General features: G+C 43.0%; 2 protein-coding genes across 3 annotated transcripts in view; one reads left to right on the top strand and one right to left on the bottom strand.

Moving 5' to 3' along the window:
* Positions 1 to 50: 50 nt before the first annotated feature.
* Positions 51 to 5,086, top strand: RAD1 (RAD1 checkpoint DNA exonuclease). The gene is made up of 5 exons (XM_084225087.1): positions 51 to 265; positions 1,794 to 1,902; positions 2,521 to 2,779; positions 3,134 to 3,232; positions 3,563 to 5,086. The coding sequence occupies exons 1-5, from the start codon at positions 71 to 73 to the stop codon at positions 3,744 to 3,746; spliced, it is 846 nt and encodes a 281-aa protein (XP_084081213.1). The 5' UTR covers positions 51 to 70; the 3' UTR covers positions 3,747 to 5,086.
* An 8,633-nt stretch (positions 5,087 to 13,719) lies between these two features.
* The window catches only part of RAI14 (retinoic acid induced 14), an 85,716-nt gene continuing 78,790 nt past the window's right edge, over positions 13,720 to 20,645 (bottom strand). For both annotated transcript variants that reach the window (XM_084224608.1, XM_084224609.1), the window contains 4 exons: positions 18,874 to 20,385; positions 17,956 to 18,105; positions 15,994 to 16,059; positions 13,720 to 15,733 (listed from right to left, as the gene is read on the bottom strand). In XM_084224608.1, the coding sequence (XP_084080734.1) occupies positions 15,656 to 15,733; positions 15,994 to 16,059; positions 17,956 to 18,105; positions 18,874 to 20,385 (1,806 nt within the window). In that variant the 3' untranslated portion in view covers positions 13,720 to 15,655. The remainder of the gene's footprint in view (positions 15,734 to 15,993; positions 16,060 to 17,955; positions 18,106 to 18,873; positions 20,386 to 20,645) is intronic.

Below are 20,645 nucleotides of genomic sequence, written 5' to 3'. Positions count from 1 at the left end.
CTCCCTCCCGCTCGCCGTGCCCTCGCCCCGCCTGCTGCGCTCCCGCCCCCTGCGCTCCCGCTGCCCGGCCATGCCGTTCTCGGCGCAGCCGCCCGCCAGCGGCGAGCGCTACGCGCTGTCCGCCAGCCTGGACAATGCCCGGCACCTGTCCAGCCTCCTGCGGGCCGTGCACTTCCAGGACCACGCCACCTGCCTCGCCACGGCCAGCGGGCTGCGCGTCACCGTGGAGGATGCCAAGTGTATCCAGGCCAACGCCTTCATCCAGGTACCGGCACAGCGGCGGGGGGAGGGCACGGCTGCTGCAGACCTTGCACAGGCCCCGGTTACCGCCGCTGTCGCAGCACCGGGAGGACAGGGAGTCACTGGATAGGGTCCAGCGGAAGCCACAAAGATGATTAAAGGAATGCAGCATCTCTTGTGAGGAGAGCCTGCGGGAGCTGGGTCTGTTTAGTCTGGAGAAGAGCAGACAGAGAGTCTCATTAATGCATATAAATGTCTCAAACATGGGTGCCAAGAAGATGGTGCCAGACTCCTTTCTGTGGTGACCAGTGACGGAAAGGAGAGCAACGGGCATAAAATCAACCACTGAAGTTTCACCTCAACGTGAGGAAGCACTTCTTTACACTTAGGGTGGTAGAGCACTGGAGCAGAATGCCAGGGAGGTCTTGGAGTTTCCTCTCTGGAGACATTCAAGCCCCTCCTGGATGTGTTCCCATGTCACCTGCCTTGGCAGGGAGGTTGGACTGGATGATCTCCAGAGGTCCCTTCCAACCCTAAGAATTCCATGTGCTCACCTGCGGAGAAGGTGAGACTTTGCAGGAAGCAAGGCAGAGGTGCCCAAGCTGGCATGGAGGAAGGGCCATGGTGAGTCTGCCTGTGTTTGTGGTTGTCCATGCTGCTGGAATTCCAAACCCTGCACCAGTACATCCCTGAGCACCTGACAGGGTAGTGGGTTTGCACTCTCGTCTAATATATTAGTGCCTGCCAAACTGAGGACTCCTCCTGGCTGTGACGTGCTTAGTTCCACAAGCAAGTGCTCATCGTATCCCTCTTTAAGTGTTTTGAGCTATAGCTCATCCCAAAGCGAAAAGGTTGGATTTATGTCAGCTGTGAAAAAGTACAGATTCACAGACACTTGATTAAAGATGTTTTGCTGTGCTCAAAGCACCCCAGGATGGGGTTTTCCCTCTGGGCTGCCAGGAAAATATGAAATTACTTTTCCAAAAGCAGCTCATGCCACCCTGCTTTATTTCTGAGACACTCTGTTCTTGTAGGTGCCACAAAGCAGTGAGTGACAGACAGGATAGCATGGAGCAGTTTATCCCTATCAGGCTAGTCAAAGGCAGGATTCAGCACATATTTCAGAGTGCTGAAGTCACTGTTCTGATCTGTTCTTATGTCCTTCTAGTATTTGGAATGTTTATTCATGCACTGAGCATAAAAAATGTAAGTATTGTTACTGGAGAGGGCTGACAGACGCATTGTACAGTTCCATGAATGTTTCTAGCTGCAGAAGTAAGCAGCTCCAGTTTTACCATTTGTTGGTTGTACTTAAACCATAATAGACAAGTATTTAGGATTTCATGTTTATGCCATCTTACCTTGTTTCAAGTGTGGTTTGATTGTGTTTTCCTAGTCTTGAGGATGAAGACACATTTTTCTATAATCAGTGCTGTGTTGAATGTAGAAATCACTTTGTGTTGCACTGATTTCTGGACAGGAAACCTTGAAGTTTTAACTGTAAAATAATTGCAGAAACTCCCAACTTTTTATCTCTTTGCTTTAACTTACAGGCAGAAATTTTTCAGGAATTTTCCGTTCAGGAGGAGTCTGTGATGTTCCGGATCAGTTTGTCTGTTCTTCTGGACTGCCTCACCATTTTTGGAACCAGCTCCTTGCCAGGTGTGGTATATTTCCATGAATCCACTGAGGCTCTCTGGGTGCTGCAGGACGTGTACTCACGTGGCATGGAGGGATACCATGGCAGCTTTCTGGGCAGTTCTACCCTTGCAGCTCTGTGTTGAACTCCTCATTCCTCTACAGTTTTTTGTGGGTGACCTAAAGGTCTAAATCAAGTGTACTGAAGAGCACTGAGATTTTGGGAAACCAGAGGTTCAGGTGGTGATAACTTGCAACAGGAGGGTGTGACCACAGCACAAGCTCAGCTGCATTAACTTCAGTGTGGGTTGCACAAGTAACAAGAGTAGTTGGTAAGGATGATGTGAGCCAGAGAGAGCCACAGGACCATGAGGATTTTCCAAGTCCTCTAAACTGTTGGTAGTGTGTCTTATATGTCACAGCTTGTGTTTCTTGCCTGGTGGGTGAAATTATTTGGATTTGAGTTGTCTACACACAAGTAATTTAATTTTACTGCATAACCATTAGCATTTCAGAGGGTATCTAGGAGGCAGTACTGAAGTTGATCTGTGGCCTGTGTGCCAGAAAAATGTGAGTTTTCTAAAGTGATCAGATGCCCTGGCTATGGTCTCTGTAGAATGTATATTTCATTCTCTTTTTTAGGAACATCAACGGCCCTAAGATTGTGTTACCGTGGTTATGGGTATCCCCTGATGCTGTTCTTGGAAGAAGGAGGAGTGGTAACAGTGTGCAAAATCAACACTCAAGAACCTGAGGAGTTGTTAGATTTTGATTTCTGCAGTACGAAAGTTGTTAATAAAATTATCCTGCAGTCGGAGGGACTGCGAGAGGCCTTTGCTGAACTGGATATGACCAGTGAGGTTCTGCAGATTACCATGTCGCCAGATAAACCCTACTTCAGGTACTAGAAATGGCTTTCAACTCAAATGTTTGTGCTTGGCTGTCTTTGGTGAGGAGTGGAAGTTTTCATGGTGGAGAGAGGGGAACTATTTTAGAGTGAATTCCTTCATTTCGGGAAGAATTGTAATAAGTATAGCAAATCACAGTATGTTCTGTAATTAACATAGTAATGAGTATTTTGACAACTTCATAAGTGTGACACTAATGTGGACAGTTCAGCATTTTTGATTAAATGAAGTGAAACAAACAGCAGTGTTTTGTGAAACAGTCATGAGATATGTACAATGACTCATTTTGATGCATTTTTACAGAGCTGTCATCAGGTATTTTGGGATGGTGCTTTTTTGTTTTCCAGGTTATCCACTTTTGGAAATGCTGGAAGTGCACATCTGGACTACCCTAGGGACTCTGATTTGATGGAAGCATTCCACTGTAACCAGACCCAGACAAACAGGTTAGAAAGTGACTGATGCCCTCTGTGCCAGGTCATGCATTCTTGATGGGAAGCTTAAAAACTGCTTTTGTATTTCTGTAACATTAATTTAATTAGTATGGAGGGGCAAAAATACTCCCCATCTGATAAAAGGCTGTGTCTGTAATCAAAAGCTGTGCTGACAATGACAGTTTAGTGTTGTTACCAGGGACAGACCAAATTAGCGTGTTCCTAATTGTTTTTAGTTTATTCTGGGTTCTTATTCGTGACTAGTGTTTCAGCTCCTCTTTGCACAATGTATTTTTTTCATATCATTGAAATAATATATAATAATAACATTTTCTCCTGCAGGTATAAGATTTCTTTGCTTAAACCATCCACAAAGGCACTGGCTTTGTCTTGCAAAGTGTCCATTCGAACAGATGCTCAAGGATTTCTTTCACTGCAGTATATGATTAGGAATGAAGATGGACAGATCTGTTTTGTGGAGTACTATTGTTGCCCTGATGAGAACATCACTGAAGGAGAACTGTAGGTGTGTGTGCTGGTGTCTGTAATATATTTTTGGTTATATAAAATACTATATTTTTTTACAAAACTAAATGAAAGCTGTAAAGTTTGATAGAGTTAATATTGTCTTTATTTCTAAACTGTGGAAAAAGAAAGCTGAAAAAGCAGAAAGGGGAGTTGATGTCCTATAGACACTGCTTCCAGCACAGATGTTAAAATACTGTTTGTGTAATACATTGATGCTTTTTGCAGTGTTCTCCAAGAATTTTGTTTGTGTTACGTTTTTTGTCTTTGGCTTCTAGTAAGCAATTACACAGGGGAAAATCTGAATTCTAGTTGTATATTAGCCAGATAACTTTCAGTGACTTAAAACCAAAATTGTCTTGAAAGAGAACAACATTTTCAAACAGATCTCTTAATAGCAGCCGGTGGTTTCTTACTGGCCAATGCTGACATGTTTTATCAGTGAAGCCGCTCAACTTCTCCTCATCTTGATTAATTCTTAATATAACTCGATTCCTTGGAATTCCATCTGACACCAATTTAGCACTTTGTCTGCAAACTGATGTTGAATTGGTAAATTGATATAGAAGCCAAGATTTACTTACTCATTACTCATAACTTTTGGGTCAATGTTTTGGGTCAATAGTTTATTACACATCTGCAAGAATGTTGCAGCTGAACTGTTTCTGTGTATTCATGTCCCTGTTCCTACTCTGCTGCTCTCTACTGGTGGTGTTAAGAATCGTAGGAGAGAAAAGTTTCATGTTGGAAATCTTTTATGAATTTCGTTTGCCTTCTCAGCAGCCTTTTTCAGCAGCAGGAGTTGCTGCTGAAGTGCAGCAGGGCAATATCTGCCTGTGTCCCTTGGAGAGGTGTGTTCAAATCAGTGCTAAAAATGGGGCTGACCTGGTGCTCACTGACAAGAGAGTGTGGTTCCTGGGCAGTTTTCTGCAGTGTCCCACCTCCAGAACAGCAGATGGGCTGTGTTTAGGTCAAAAGTCCTCCTGTCCTTTCACACCAACCAACCTGCTCAGAACTGGAGGTACCTGGGAGCAGCCAGGCACTGGCTGGATGCAGAGTCTGCAGATCACACACAGACTGAGCTCTCCCTGCCTCTCTGCTGTGGGATGTGATCAGAGTCAGCAATCTGCAGGTGGTTTCTGCAGCTTTAGACTCTGGTCAAGTTTTGTTGTCTGTCAGATGTGGTCTTGCTTTGTTTTCTATGGAAAACAGTGTGTTCATACGTTACCAAGTTGATTGCTCCACAAGTCAACAGAATCCTTTGGGTTTGTTTTAAGTTTAAAATGGTTTTTTGGATAATTTTTCACCTCTTGCTTATGCCAGCAAGAGTATACTTTTGGAATACATGGTGTTATCTGTTCACTTTTGTTGTTTTTTTGTGCAAATCATCAATTTATTGCAATAAAGTTTAAAATAAAATTAATTGTTTGAAATTTATAAACAATTACAAATTTTTGAACTACGAGGCTGACATAGATACCTAATATTCTAAATTACTCTTATTCACTGGGGTTTTTTTACCTAACTAAAGTATATCCAAGACAAGTATAAATGAACTTCCCTTCTGGCTTACTGTGTCAATTTCTTCAATGGAAAAAAAGGTTATGCTCTCATTGGGAATTATTAATATTATCCCTGACTACTGAGTATCAAGGATGATTTACATAATCCCTGGGTGAGAGGATAAAAATGAATTAGAACACACCACTTTCTTGGTGTGATTTATTTTAGAATATCCAAGTTTCTTGTATTGTGTTCAGGAATTGTGGCTTAACATTTGAATTTTTATATAATTGCCTACAGATGTATTGTGTTCCTTCTTGAAATAGTACATTTAATGATTTCTTCTGTGGCCTACCAACAGTAATCATAGAAGCAATACCCTTAGAAGTCAGAACACCACAAAATACTAGAAAATAACTTGAATTTAGTAAGTATTAGATATTAAAAACACCTATGGCTTGTGCAAGAGTTAAATGTCTGTACCCCAATTGGACTGAGTCCCAGCCTGGGCTCCCAGAGGCAGGGAGGTACTTGTGCACTTTTGACTTCATGGATATGGCTTTAGGGAGACAAGAACATGGAAAATCTGGGCTACAGCCTTGGTGCTGAAAGGCAGTGAATTGATTTAGGATCCATCTGTGATGTATTCAACCACATTTCTGCATTCAAGCACAGTAAAATAAAAAGGGTGAAGAGGAGGATGGTGACTAGAAGGGCACTGCATCTTTTTCACCTAGTAAGTTACTTAAATTCTGCAGATATCTGCTGCTGCCTTGGATTTCCTGCTGCATTTTGCATGGATCCAGAACTCAGGTTACCTCTAGTACCTTTTTGTCTCTGCTATTTAACAAGACCTTTCCCCTTGCAGACTACAGGAAACCTGCAGCAAAAGAAATGTTCAGGTCATGTTTTTTTCTTTTTGTAGTGTCACAGAAGAGGCTTGTCATAACTCAGATCTTGTCCACCTGCTTTCTTTTAAAAGGGTGCATGCAAGTACTCAGAATTACTTGTCTTGTAAAGCAAACCAGTTCCTGGGTTGGCAGCTGTCACCAGTGCCTTCCACCCGGTTTCAGCTGTGGTGGGTGATGCCTGGAAGCTCTGATGGGCAGCACTGGGGGCTGTGGGCATCCCACATCCAGAGGCCACAAAACTGGCAAGTGATTTCCCCTCCAGTTATTTTGGTTTGTGATTTTCAGAGCAGGAACTGACCGCAGGTTTTCAAGAAGGCAGTTTGATTCTACCAGAAAACTACTGCCAGTAGGCCCAGAGTCCCCACCGGTCTTTGAAGATTCTAGAAGTCAAAATAATGCCTTTGGCTCCTGACAATCTTTATGCAACAAAACACCAACAATGCTGGTGCTACTGTTATCTCCTGCCTCCCAACATGTTGAATTTTTGTGTCTCCTTGGCTTTCTACAATGATTAGGATCTGTAAAGCACAAAATTCTCCAGAGTAATTCACTTCTATACCTCTGATTCAAAGTTAGTGGTGGGAAAGAATCAGTGGTTTAGTTTTTATTTATTTTAGTTGTTTATTATTTATTTACACATGGATTTACAAGGAAATAGTACTCTCGTATACTTGACTAGATGAGTCTTTAGTGAGGTTAGTGGAGCAGCTGGAAAAGCTGAGATAAGCCATATGCTGTTTCCTGTAGGTGTCTGTTTTTAACCTCGTTTTGTAGCAGCTTGAAGAATCCAGCAGGTGGGTCTTACCAAAATAAATACTTAGAAACTGTGTAGTAGCACTAAGCAGTGCTTTTGCTGAACATTAACATTAAAGAATACTAACATTAAACTGAAAAAATACAGAATTATTTTTAAAATGCTACTATTACAGAATAGATGCTTGATGACTTCTTGTTGAGAGAAAATCTCATTTTTATTTGAATCTCTCATTGAGGGGGCCAGGACTGCTTAGGTATAAATGGAAGAGACAACAGGTAGGTTCAGCTTCTTTCTACCCTGCTTCTGCCCTTAGCTGGGTCTAAGGATAACAAGGCATTAGCATTGCTACAGCTAGTTGCAAGGGGTCTTCCAGGCAGAGGGTGTTGGAGGGAGATGCAGTTGGGTGCCCCACACAGCTCTGATGGAGTAATAGACTCTCACAGAAGTGAGAAATGGGCTTGAATCTCCACCACGACTGTGAGCATCAGTCTGTGTAAGTATTCTGGAGGAATGCATTCCAGGGAGTCTAGAAAGGGCTGCATTGCCCAGGAAAAGCTTCCCTTTTGTAATACCATGAAAATCTGAGCAGAGAGACAACGGGAATTTCGCTCCCACTTTCACCCCCACCGCATCAGCATTTGAGGTGGGGTAGTGGCTGGGGGGCTGTGTCTGTGTGTGCAGTAAAACTCCCAGTGGAAAACTGAACAGCCTCCTACCCCTTCTGGTTCAAATGGGGCCATGGAGGTAACCAAAAAGGAGCAAGTGAGCGGAAAGCTGGAGGTCTGAGATAAGAAATCTGCCTGAACATATGTTTGGATTTTACCCCATAAATGCCAGTGGAGCGCAGTAATGGGTTTGCAACTTAAGGGACGTGTGGAACAACTCCACCTAATTAGGCACTTGCGCCCCTAATCAACCAGAAAGGGCTTGTTAGCTGCTTTCTGTTCCATGGATTAAGTCTTTAAGTTATGTCCAGGTGTTGGAAAGATAAATTACTTGTTGGCAGAATTGCCTCGTTAAGCTTCAGTGATCTCATACCTAGGGGAAGGTTAACAAAGTTTGGGAAGAAGGATAGTGGGTAAACACTATCTAAAGAATGCAGAACTTTAAAGCCACAAGGATATATGGCAGAATTTGCAAGATAAGGAAAAAATACTAAGGCCAACTCAGCAACTGTGCTGAAACAGTCTTTGAGTGGGTAAAAAGACTCCAGCAGGGAGAAATCATGACAGAGTAACTCATGGCTCACCATGTCAAAAGAAGATGAAGACTGAGGGTGGCAGACTAATTAGCATAAGAACTGGGAGAATCATTAACTGATAGAAGATAGAATTAATAAGAGAACAATGTCTTTTGTAGCCCACGAACATTAATGGCTGTGTTTGCTAATGTTGAGGGATACACCTGGTGCAGGCAGCTGTGTTTGCAAGCTGAATTCCAGGTGCAGGTTGAGCTCTGGGCGGGAGCCCAGAAAGAGACAAGAAGCCGTGAACTGCCAACCCTGTGATTGATGAACAGAGGGCACAAAGCCCGGTGAAACCAGCCAGGGTGAGTGGGGAGACAGCAGAGGCTGGCAATTGCAGATATTTTGGATAACAAAAGAGATGAAGATGGGTGATGCCAGCTAGGACTGGAGAGGAAGAGCTACACACGCACCTGGGTAGACAGTGAGGATTTAAAATTCTCCAGGGATCCTTTTTTGGGGGTCCCTCCTCGGAGACATCAGCATGAGCTGTTTCTAAGTGCGCCGCGAATAAATGGCTTTGTGGTACAAGCCTCCTTCATGGGAAACCTGGGGTGGAGTCAGCGAGGTGACCTGGTCTGACTGTGAGTGGAGGGTTTGGGGCATCAGCTGTGGGACTGGAGCTGCCCACTGTGAAGGAGCTTCGGTGCCAGCTGTGAAAGTCTGGCACTGGGAGTGTGACTGCCAGAGAGGCTCAACTCTGGTCAGACTGGGGAGTTTTCTTAACACTAGAATGTATTAATAGTAAAAAGTTTTGAGAGTTGGTGTGCTTGATTTGTGGAACACCACTGAGCATCCAGGCTTGTGCCACTGGAAAAAATAATGTGTGTTTCTCTTGAGTGTGTAATTAGTTGCTTGTTGCACACTGGGAAAGGAATCTGATTTTTTCTGGACAACAAGCAGGCCAAACACGTTTACTCTCCTAATTAACTACTGGCATGTGACAGGTTCTGGAGGAGCTGGGGTATATCCAGCGAGCGGCTGCGAGCAGTCACTCTCTGGAGCTGACCAAAGCTCCCAGAAATGTTGTCAGAGAGGCATGGGTTGCACAGAGCTGCACGCCCTCCTCTTCCTCCATGCTGCAACCCAGTCTGGGTGATCCCGGTCGGCTTTAATTATGCAGCTATTTGCAAGGAAACACGGCGCCAGACACCCACCGGCCAAAGCATCTGCGGAGGAAACTCTGCCGGCCTGCCCCTGGCCGGTCGTCAGACGGTGACACAAATTCTTCATGTAGCAGCAAGGGCAGGAATTTTAGAGACACACTGAAAACCACACAGCCACCTCCAGGCAGCGCAGGGCTCTGCACTCCTGCGGGGGACGATGCAGAAGCAGCACAACCAGGGGAGCACCTGCCCTCCCCACCGCGGCCTTCCTGCAGGCGCCTGGCTCTGGAATACCTCACAGGTACGTGTGCACCAGCTCTGCAACATCTGTCCAGCTGTGCTCACACCCAGCTGTGGCCCCACCAACTGCTGAATGCAGTGCTGCCTTTTTTGGGAGCTGTACTTTGAACAGCAGGAGTCCAGGCAATCTGTTTCTAGGAACGGGGCAGTGCAGACCTCTGTGCTTTGAGTTGTCACTCCCCACAGTTTTCCAGCTGCCAGGGAGGCTCCGAGGGGAAGGAATGCCAGGTTGCTTTCTCAGGAATGTTTTGAGGTTTTTTCTTTTTGTCTGGAAAATGCAGTTTAATCCAGCACTCCCCTTGCTCCCCAGACTTATTGGGGGATGACTCCTGATGGGCAGTAGAGTGTTTACAGAGAAGCAAATGCATCCAAACATTTTTGGACAGGGCTTCTGAATGTGCAGCAGGTGGGGACTGTTGCTGCTCTACGACGAGGAACACAGGAAGAGTGCTGTGGGCCCGAGCCCAGCCATCACTGAGGAGCATTTTGGCTAATCCCAAAGGGAAAGGTGACTACAACAGCTTCCCATACAAGCACAGTGGTGTTTTGAGGCAGGCAATGTCAGTCTCCTGAGGGTACCAGCAGGGTAGCAGCTGCAGCATCCTCCCTGGGCAGGGTTAACACCAGCACACCATGAGTGTGCAGGGCCCAGCCAGGCAGGCAGGAGCAGACGGACACCCGTGGGCTACAGCCCTGAGCCCCTTGCAGGAGATGATGTCACTGAGATGTGCCTGTTTCCAATCTCCAGCTGCTGGTAGGAGGCCCCATTACCAACTGTCTGAGCATTTCAGGCTGTTGGAAAATGTACAAAGAGGGCCAACACTGTGAATCTGGACAGATCAGCATGCAAGCAAGCTCTTAAAATAGACTGAAAGCCTGATGATTGCATTAACCTGTGTTAAACTCATCAATTAAGAGTCTGTTGGGGCAGCCAAAGGTTTGGAAATACCTACAAATGCACTGCCCTAAAATGCCCCTGGAACTAAGAGTGGTACCACAAAACAGACTCTCCCAAAGCCACCTGTAGGATTGGGGACTGGCATCAGTAGGACTAAAGCAAGCTGATTTTTGCTGCTTGTGTAAAGGCAGAAAATGGTCATCAGAGGAATCATATGTTAGTGACAGTCCATGCAGTCCATACAGTCTGCCACCACTGTGTCTGATGTGACAGAGGCTGTCATTTCTCCAAGAAGACCTTGTCACACAGTACCAAAGCTTGGGGAATCTAATTGACAGTTGTTGGGCAAGGCACATGACTTTCTTGCCAGCAGCAGACTTGACTAGTAGATCTGTTCTGTAGTTACAAAAATTTTAACTCATTTTAAATTTGAATCCTTCCTCAAATTAGTAGACACTAAATAACTTGATTTTTATTCAGCTGCAATTTACCGCTGTAATTCTAAGACAGGGGTTTAAGGAAATGACTGTTCAGGAGAATGAATTTGTTTCTGCCCTGAGAAGAACACAGATATAAAACCAAAACAAACTATGGTTCTAGTCTGTGCTTAGTGTCTCTGTTACTTATGTTCAAAAGGATCGTGAAGGATCCAAACAGGGGAGGAGGCAGTGATTTGAAAAGAAAAGCATTTGAAACTTCACTTCTGTGAAATGCTCTGCTGAGGATTGGGGAGCACCCACGAGCACACGCAGTGACCCATAGGTGCAGAACCAAGTGGTGTTATAGATGGAGGTTTCAAGGTACTCAAACTCTTGTACTGTGCTTGGACATTAAATTCAGTACTTTTAGAATCCTCTGTGGCAGACCAAAACCACAGTTAATAGATGATTATATCACTGAACTGTCCTAAAAGCCTTGCACCAACTTCTATTTGCTTGAAAAAATTTGCTGTGTTACAGCTGTGCCTGTGGAATATGTGCTGGAGTACATCACATTTGTCTATGCTACTCTGAAACCTCCACACCTAACTTCCCCAGAGCTTTTCCACACAGTTCCCCAACAGGCACAGCTGCTCTGCAGCCTGGGTCCCAAGCAGCAGACTGAAGCCCTGACTCTCAGACATCCAAAGCCACAGGAGGCTGCCTGTGCTCCAGGACCTGCCCTGCACAGGGAGGCCTGACCACATCACCTGAGACAGCAATTCTTCCCTGTAGCACTTGGGTCTCTGCCACATGCGAGAGCAGATTGCCTCTGCCTTCTGTGTCTGCCTCTTGCTCAGATGAGGGCTGGCACTGGTGTGAAGAAAGCCCCAGGATGCTTTGGTGTGGCTGAGCCAAGCAAGAGCCTCCCTGGGGAAGGCCAGACAGCCAAAGGGCACACGAACACCCTGTTCTAGTGCCATGAGTCAGCTCTCCTCCCATTATCCCATGTGGTACTCCAGCCTCTTGGCTTATCCTCCTGCACACTCCAGGTTGGTACCCCACTCTGCCAGACCCCTCCAGAGAGCAGATTTGTGGTGTAAACACAATGTATGTACTGCAGCAGTAGCTTATGTAGCTCTGAATCACCCAGCACTGAAATCACACCCCACCTACCTCTTTCCCCCAGGCCAGCTATTCTCAAGCAAACTCACAGAACATGAAGTGGGCTTTAACAGCTCCATATAGTGAAATGGCATTTGCCTAGGGATTTCTTGCCAGCTTCTCCACTGGCCTTTTTTTGGCTGCTTCTCCTGAGCTGTGTGTGTGGTTTGCAGCATCACAGAGCAGCTTGGTCTTCCCTGGGCTTTTGCTGTATTATGCTGACACACAGCACCCCACAGCACCATGGAGCTGCCCTGATAACAGGTGGGAAGGCAACCAGCAGGCCATTCTGCCATCCCTGAGCCCCCTGCTCAGCCAGCAAGGGGCAAGATTGGCTCTCTACCTGTGCTTCTACCCACGAGGCTCCAGCAGGAAGTCTGCTATGCAATGTGCCCAGGAACCCAGACTCATCTCAGAGGATAATGATCCCTGTGCTCAGGCGTTGCTTATGCTTCACTATGTACTGCTGCAGCCAAAAGATCTGTCCAGCAAGGACACATGGCACACTGCAAAAAGCCATCTGATTGCTGCTGAAATATTCTGTGTTTTCACCCTCCACCATCTTCTCAAGTTGATTTGGGTTGGCAAAAGGACCCTCTGAGAGCCAGATGACAAATAACCAGGGCAACGCCTGCTTACAGGAACTTGCCCTTAGTTTACACAGGAAGAGAAAGGGACAAAAATTTTAAAAAAAGGAAGAAAAAGAAAAGGTGATCTTACTGCAGATCTAGGGTGTAATCTCCTCCCAAATTCCATCTGAAGCCTGCTACCATAATTTGTCACCATTCCCTGCTGTGACAGGACATGGGGTGGATGAGAAGAACCAGTATTGGTCAAGCTCTCTGACCAAATGGTATCTGTTGTGTGCAAACTGCAGCGAGCGAGTTTGGCAAGAGGAGTTTATTGCCAATGCTGCCCATGCTGTCATGACTGACCATGCAGGAGGCCAGACACAGATGTGGATGTTTCAGAGTAGCAGCTTAGGCAGATGTACCCCACAGGCCCACACTCTGCATGTCAGCTTGTCCATCTTCCAAGGGAACCCAGTGCTGAGCAGCTTACAGAAATTTGCTACAAGAGGCTAAAGAGCCCTGGGATGTGATCACAGGAGATGCAATTCCTTCAGGCAAGATCAGTCACTGACAGAACAGTTTCTCAAATAAAACTGAGGAGGGATGATAAAAGGCAATGGGGCTGACTGTGTAACTAAGCTTAAAAAGCAGACATATCCATATGCATATACATTTAGAGAGATTCTCATTGCAGTTCTTTGTGTGAAGTGCTATGTGACAGAGAACCACCTGTTTTGAAGAACTGTGGGACATCACTGATGTGTACTGCAGCTCTAAGGTATTTCAAACTTTGCTGGAATAAACCCAGTGGCAAATGGGAAACCTGTATTACCTCTAGCAGGATGTCCATGTGAGAAATGGCTACAAACTTATCAACGTGATAGAAGGCATCATCTGCAAAACTCACTGTGTTTGGACTGGTTATTTCACACAACAGATCAAGATAGTTAATAATGAAGATGCAATTTCAGGGAGGAAAACCTGGTTCTTGCATCATACATTTAAACAGGAGATATAGAACATATCTGTACTATGTTAGAATAGTGTAGTGAGATTCCCCTCAACACGAAAAGTAAATGAAGACAAAAATGAAAAAAAAAAAAATTGGAAATAGTTTATTTGCTGCATGAGGAAACTTCTCGTAAATTACATATAAAGAAACTTATTATGCTGTAGTATATAATTTCCAATATTCCACAAAGATAATTGTAATAAATATACAAACCAAACCAAAGTAGAAGACTAAATCCATCAGGCAACCTACAAAATGGTTCATCAAGTTTTATACTTGCAGCATTAGCATGCTTAAAATTTTGTTCTTTTTGAAGTGATGCAGCAAAATCTTTTCACATTTCTTTGGAGCATTTTCAAAGCATTGTCTAACTAGAAAATACTGTTCAAAATTAGATGGCATTAGTTAAACCACTCAAGAAAAGTAACACCAAGGTCTAACTGATGCAAAGTTGGTGTTTTTCTTTTTGCTTTTAAAATTCATTTAGCTTTGCCAGAGTTAGGAATTATCTGATATAAGTGCACTATGAGTTCAGTCAGCCTGAGGCACTGCTGACTCCTGTCATATTATGACTCTATATAAACTTCATAGATTATACAGCTCTGAAAGATTTCTCTATTAATAGAGACATATCCCCATAGAATAAAAAAAACACAATACCATACTGAAGCCGCAAGCTTGTTAAAATGGTTGTACCCTCAAGTGCAGTGTGTGCTTAAAACATTTTTCCATAGTTTCATTCTATTCCACATCAGGCATTTTTATTTGACTTTAAATGTAGAAGTGCTGATAAAGGCTTTATTGATGTCCATAGCCTCTAGAAACAACATACAGATTTTTTTGACACCTCCTGCTGTTATCTACCTATAATTTCTAAATTTTTTTGGAACAGCAGGCTGAATTTTACACTTAACTGCTCTGGACCACACTGACAGACAGGTCTATTATTCCGTACAAATTTATTACCAACTGAAAACACTTCACTATGCTTCACTATTACTGAGTACTTGGGGGTATAAAAAGAAACTCTCTAAGACACAATTACTAAAAATATTTGTTAATAAGCTTAATGCAAATATTATGTAGAAAAAATGGGTTTTTTTACAAAAAAATTCATTAGAGGGCCAGTAAAAATATACCGCAGAGAAGATCTTTACAAAAGTGAGGTTAGGAAGTATGAGGCATTGACATTCACTGTAAACATCCCGTGTTCACTAAAATCCCTTGTCTAAAAGTATATGACCTGGTTTTGTTCCTGAGCTTCATGGCCAACGCTTGCATAGACAGCTAAACCTATCATAAAGGGCTGTTTATAGAGACAGTTCTGTTTGTATGTAACTTCAATAAACTAATGCTTTTACCTTTTGAAATAGTTTCATTCCACTACCAGGTAGTTAAGGAAACTATGAAGCATGGTATGGATTTTGTGTACTCAGTGCATTGGGTGAATTGGGGCAGCTACATTTTAGTGTGTTAATCTTAAATAACATTGCACCAGGAAGTGTAGCTGTTCGACGTTCTGGCTCAGCATAAATATCTACTCCTGCTCTCTGCTGCAAGGTTCACTTCTGCTCTGCCAAAGACTCATGAGGCAAAATGTCAGCAACCTGAGTGCTGCAGCATCAAACACACCCAGTAACGAGATGCAGCTTATAATCAGTACAGAAGACCTCACAGAGAATTTTACCTTTACCCAGGCAACACCAGTGCTTTCCCCCAGGTTAACCTGCTGCTGTTGGAGGAAACTGGAATAGCACTCAAAGGGTAAACACGACATGGAGTGGCCTATGTAAAAAGTCTGAAGAACATACTTGCATTTTGGGTATAAAAAGCAGGCATGTTTAGCTACTGCACATGGAAATGCACATGGAAGTGGTACAGACAGACAAATATATCCCCCTCACAAATAGCACAGTAACACAAAAGCAGCAAATTGCCAATTTGAAATCTTACGTTAAGGCAAATCTAGATAAAAGAACCATAACAGGGTTAATAAAAATAGGAAGTTTTCCTTGGCTTTTTTGTTTACTTTTTCTGTGATTGGCTTTTACACATTGATAAAATTTGTTTAAGCACTTTTTGGACATCTTCATCCATTTGACCCTAGACAAAGGGAGAGAGAAAAAAAGATGATTGAATGAATGCAGCTCCAGTCTTTAAGAACACTGACAAACTATTTTTCAGGTATCTTAATTAGATCAATTTCCCAAGTGGAAGCAGTGTTAAAATTGTTCTTGAACTGTCATACCTTACAGGAGGGATGTTTTCTAAGTGAAAACATGCAAAAGTCTTACTAGATCTGCAGAAGAAACAGCTTCACCTAATCCACTAACACTGAGTGACTGACAACATAACAGCCGTACCTGCACAGCATAGAGAAGGTGCATCCTGTAAACTGAGACAATTTCCTGGTGTTGTTTCTTTGTTTCCTAAAAAACAGTTAAGCAGAAAGGCACAGAGCATTCAGAACTATTGAACTCAGAACTCCCCAAGTAGATTTTGACTGGGGAGAATTCAAACTACAGTCTTAGGTAATGCATTGAAAGCCAGTTCAAACACTGTTGTGTCACCAGGCACTCTAAATTTGCTTGGAAGCATGTCCAGGAAAATGCTGTAGTTCTACCTACCCCAGTAAAAGAGCTGGTGATACTATCAGTTTCAACAAGTACTGAGCTGCAAAGGTGTGGGATGAGCCCATACTCTATTTCCAAGCTTATCAGCAACCAGAATTGAGGAAAGACAACAGTACTCTGAGAAATCAACTCTCATCTGCAACTCAGCTCTTCCCTGAAAGCAGTGGCCCTGATGCCTTAGGATTTCAGCTTTCATATTTTTCAAATCCTGTACTGCTTTAGGGTATAGCTTCAAAACTCCACAGCCTGTCAGCGACTGCTGTCCCATTTTATTCAGACAGAACAATCCTCTCTAGGCTGGTAGCTCACGGACACCCTACTGCCCCAGGCCCTGAAAAGTATAAACAGAAGTGAATTGGGGGGAGAGGCAAACTAGGGGTATATGACTACATTACCTGAAGTTGTAATTGGAAGATTTATCCCTGATACATTAGAATTGTCTGAAAAACTTGTGCCCATTTTCCATCTTGGATATAGCCCCTTTGGGGAGGCTTTGTCCACCTTTAATTTATGTGAAAGCCCTTCATTAAATATATCTGCTTTTATTCTCCTAATTCTGTCTGGCCTCTGTGTTTAGGTGAGCCTAAAAAAGGCATCAACCCTTCTGTTAGAGCAGATGCCTTCCCAGGTGAAAGGAGGTGCTTACAAAGATCTTACCCTGCAGGACCCTGACTTAATGAACGCCACCCAATCCTTTTCAATGATCACAGACTGCCACCTTTCCAAAGACACATGAAGCTGTTAGGAAAGCTAACCTACAAGAAGGAAAGTGTTTCGGTCCTGTTTTAAATGTTACCTGCTTTCCCAATGTGCTGTATACCCTTGCACTTTTACACTAATTTGCTGATCCTAATTAATGGGAGATGAAGGGTCCTTTCAGACATGGAGGACTGGAATAAAAAAGTCTGGGCCTTCACACTGATAGAATGCTCTGCCTACTATTTCTCTCGCCTGTAAGGGAGCTCTTCTGGCATACTGAGTCCTCTTTTTTTCTGCTAGGAAAGGTAGGACACCACTTAGCATGTCAGTCTGGGAATTCTCATTTCAGAAGCACTCCAGAGCCCTCAACAAAGGCCTCTGGTGGACAACACCTTCTTTTCATCCTCAACAGTGGATAAAGTGCTCCTCTGGGCAAGCAAGCTCTAGGAAATATCAATTATGACTCAACCCAGCTTAGAAGATTGGACCTTTCATGCACAAACAACAACATTGAAAAAGAAAATGTGTAAGCATTTCAGAATTTCAGAGAATAAACTATGCTCCCCATACAAGGATGCATTTGCTTGACTTGAAACCTCATCCTTTCTTCTAAAAAGCTTAAAACCCCAAAACAACTTCAGCTGATGAATGTTTTTGAAAATCTTCTGCAAACTGATCATACATTTCCACAAATTAAGGTCTGAGCAGCAGGTTTGGTCACTCCATTTTACTACAAAAAATCTGTTTCTCAACTGGTCTGAGAAAAATATGTGGAAAACCAGCTTTCTTTAGTTATGCTCATTCTAAAGTGCTATTCATGACTTGCAAATTCCTACAAGTTTCAGAGAAACTGGAATTACAGATTTTTTGGATGAAGATTCTTTTCCATGTACTCACTGACTGTAGCATATTTTAAATAAGCAGAGTGAAGAACAGTACATGTTTCTTTGGAGAACTGGGACTAATGTTAGGTTTACAAACTGTCATACTTACGGTCAGTTGGTTTTGCAACTGCTTCACTTGTTGCTGTAACACCTCCAGCTGCTGGCTTTGTCTTTTGGGGGCACTGGTTGAGTAGGAGAGCTGAGAAAGGCTGTTCAATGCTTCTTTTAATTTGCTAATTTCTTTGGACATTTCATTGATCTATGGAGGCAAAATGTAGGTTTTCATTAAAAGATGCTATGCATACTGTATTCTTATGTGTCTTATCTTTGAGTTATTTGTGACTTAAATCTAAGAAGTGGGGAAAACCAAATTGTAAATAAACTCTATGGACAAAGAGAGATGTCATGTAAGCAAAGGGTTACAATGCTCCTCTATTCCCTATCCTAGTCCAGTCTATTCAACCTGCACTCCTTGTTCTGAACATCAGCAATATCTAACAAGAAGGGCGGCATTTACCACCTTTAAAAATTCTGCTGCTGAACCAAACACAGGCCAGCTATTCACAGCTACCAAAATGCATAGCTCTGTATAAAGGAATTTGTAGTGATGGATATGGTAGCTGCAAAGGAAAATTAGTCAAATCATGCTATGGTTGAGATGATGTAGTAATATGCCACCAGTGAATTTTTGCTCCTTCCTGATACTTTGTTTTCTTGTCTCCTCTGGAATATCTTCCTGCTGTAAATCTCATCTCTTGGACTTCAGCTGCCTGAATAGTGCCAACCCAACCTAAGCAGAACTTAAAAAGAGGTAAATTGAAAGATCTTGTCTATCTCCACAGGGGAGGGAAACCAACTGCAAAGAAAAAAAATAAAGAAAACTCCTTTGCCTTCGATATCTGGATTTTCAGAGGGGGAAGTGCACTCAGAAGGTACTTGAACCAGCATTGTTAGGGCACTCATGCACCAGTAAACACGCTTTGCACTCTGAACTCACACTACCCTTCCACTCTAATGAGTCACTGACCTTTTTGTCTTTATCTTCTTCTAGTTTTGATGAGTTTTTCATTTCAGTAAGAGCTTCTTGAACCTGGTGGTACTTGTGCTGAAGATCAGTCACCTCCCGTTCCTTTGCTTCAAGCAGAGTATGCATACCTTCTTTTGCTTCTTTCAAGTGCAAAATTTCATTTCTCAGTTTCATGGCATCTAAGGATATATTTTCCTTCTCTCGGATTACATCCTTCAGTTTGAATGACAAAGCACTAACTTCACCCTCTAGTGAGGACTGGAGCTTTTCATATGTGGCCTTGGGTACCATGGCTTCATTAATTGCAGCTTTTTCTTCCAGTAACTCCTTTTCCAAGTTTCTTAATTCACTTTCCTTGTTGCTAAGTAGTCGTTTGAGCTCATTTATTTCTTCCTCCATCTCCTTTATGGTATTTCTGAGTGCATTGATTACCTGACGGTGTTCGGTAATTGGCAAAGAGTTTTGCTTTTGAATGTCTAACAGTTGCTTGAGTTCCTCTGATTCGTCTAATACTTTTGTGTACTGGGATTTCATTTCTGATAACTCATTTTCTGCTTTGTATCTCAAAGAATTTGTTACCTCCATCAGTTTCTCATGTTCATCTCTAGGAATGTAGTCTGAAGCTATATCATCTAGAGTTTTTTTCTTCCTGTAGTCTTCAAGCTCTGTTTGTGCTTCCTTGTACAACTGAGACAATTCACTAAGTTGCCTGTTGAGCTCATCTATTGTTCTGTGCATCACATCTTTCCTTTCTCCAGTTTCAGCACTAGATTCCAACTGCATCTGATTTGTTAGCTTTTCCTGTAGCCTTTTAATTTCCTCTTGCCCTTCCTTGTACCTCTCAATCAGCAATGCTTTCTCTTGATTAATGTTATCAATAACTGAACGATATGAATTCTTCATTTCCTCACACTCTTCGACAGACAATTTGCCTGCTGCATTCTGCTCTCTGTCTTCAAACTTTTTCTGTAGCTCTCTCACTTTTTCTTTTTGTCTTTCACTTTCCTCCAACGCTTTCTTCAATTCTTGCTTAAGTGCTTCAACTTCTCCATATGTAACCTTCAACATACTCAGATCAGAACTGGTTTCTTCACTTTCAGAGGAAACAAGACCTGGCTTCTTTTGCCTTTGTACATTCAAAATCTCTTTTACAGCTTCCTCATGCCTGTTTTGCGTTTCTTCAAATTTCAAATTAAGATCAGAACCATTTTCTGAAATGTCTGGGCTATTTAAATGATCTCTTTCTGGGACTCTAGACTGGACTTGAGTTTCCACATGCTTTCTTTTGGCTTCAGAATTCTCTAATTTTCTCTGCACATCCTTTAAGTCTTCCTGGAGGTACTTTATTTTTATTTCTCTGGGGCTTGTCAACTTTTCTTGGATTTGAGTGGCATTTAATGTAGGCTTCAGGTCCTGTGCCAAGAACTCATTTTGTCTTGCTGTTGTTTGCTCAAGCTGTGTTTGGGATGAATAAGATTCTACAGTTGAATCCCCTTCTTTAGGTGCTCTTTCCTGTCCAAAAAAACCCACCAACAATTGCACAATAAAACCAAGTACATTATTCTAATTTTTTTAGAACAGAGTAAGCAAGGAAGTATTGCCACATCCTATAGAGACACATGATGAAAGAGCCATCAAAGAAAGTTCTGGAAAAGTTCAAAATTCAGCTGCTCATTTAGTCATCTACAGTGAGAGAAGGCAGTAAGTGCCAAGCTCCTCTGAAAGTCTGGGCTGAGCTCCATAAGCTAATAATCAAAGCTATGCAAATTAAA

The sequence above is a fragment of the Fringilla coelebs genome (assembly GCF_963513975.1).
Source record: "Fringilla coelebs genome assembly, chromosome: Z".
In the NCBI taxonomy this organism is placed as follows: Eukaryota; Metazoa; Chordata; class Aves; order Passeriformes; family Fringillidae; genus Fringilla; species Fringilla coelebs.
Note: the sequence above shows the minus strand (reverse complement) of the source record. Positions and strands in the feature narration are given on the sequence as shown.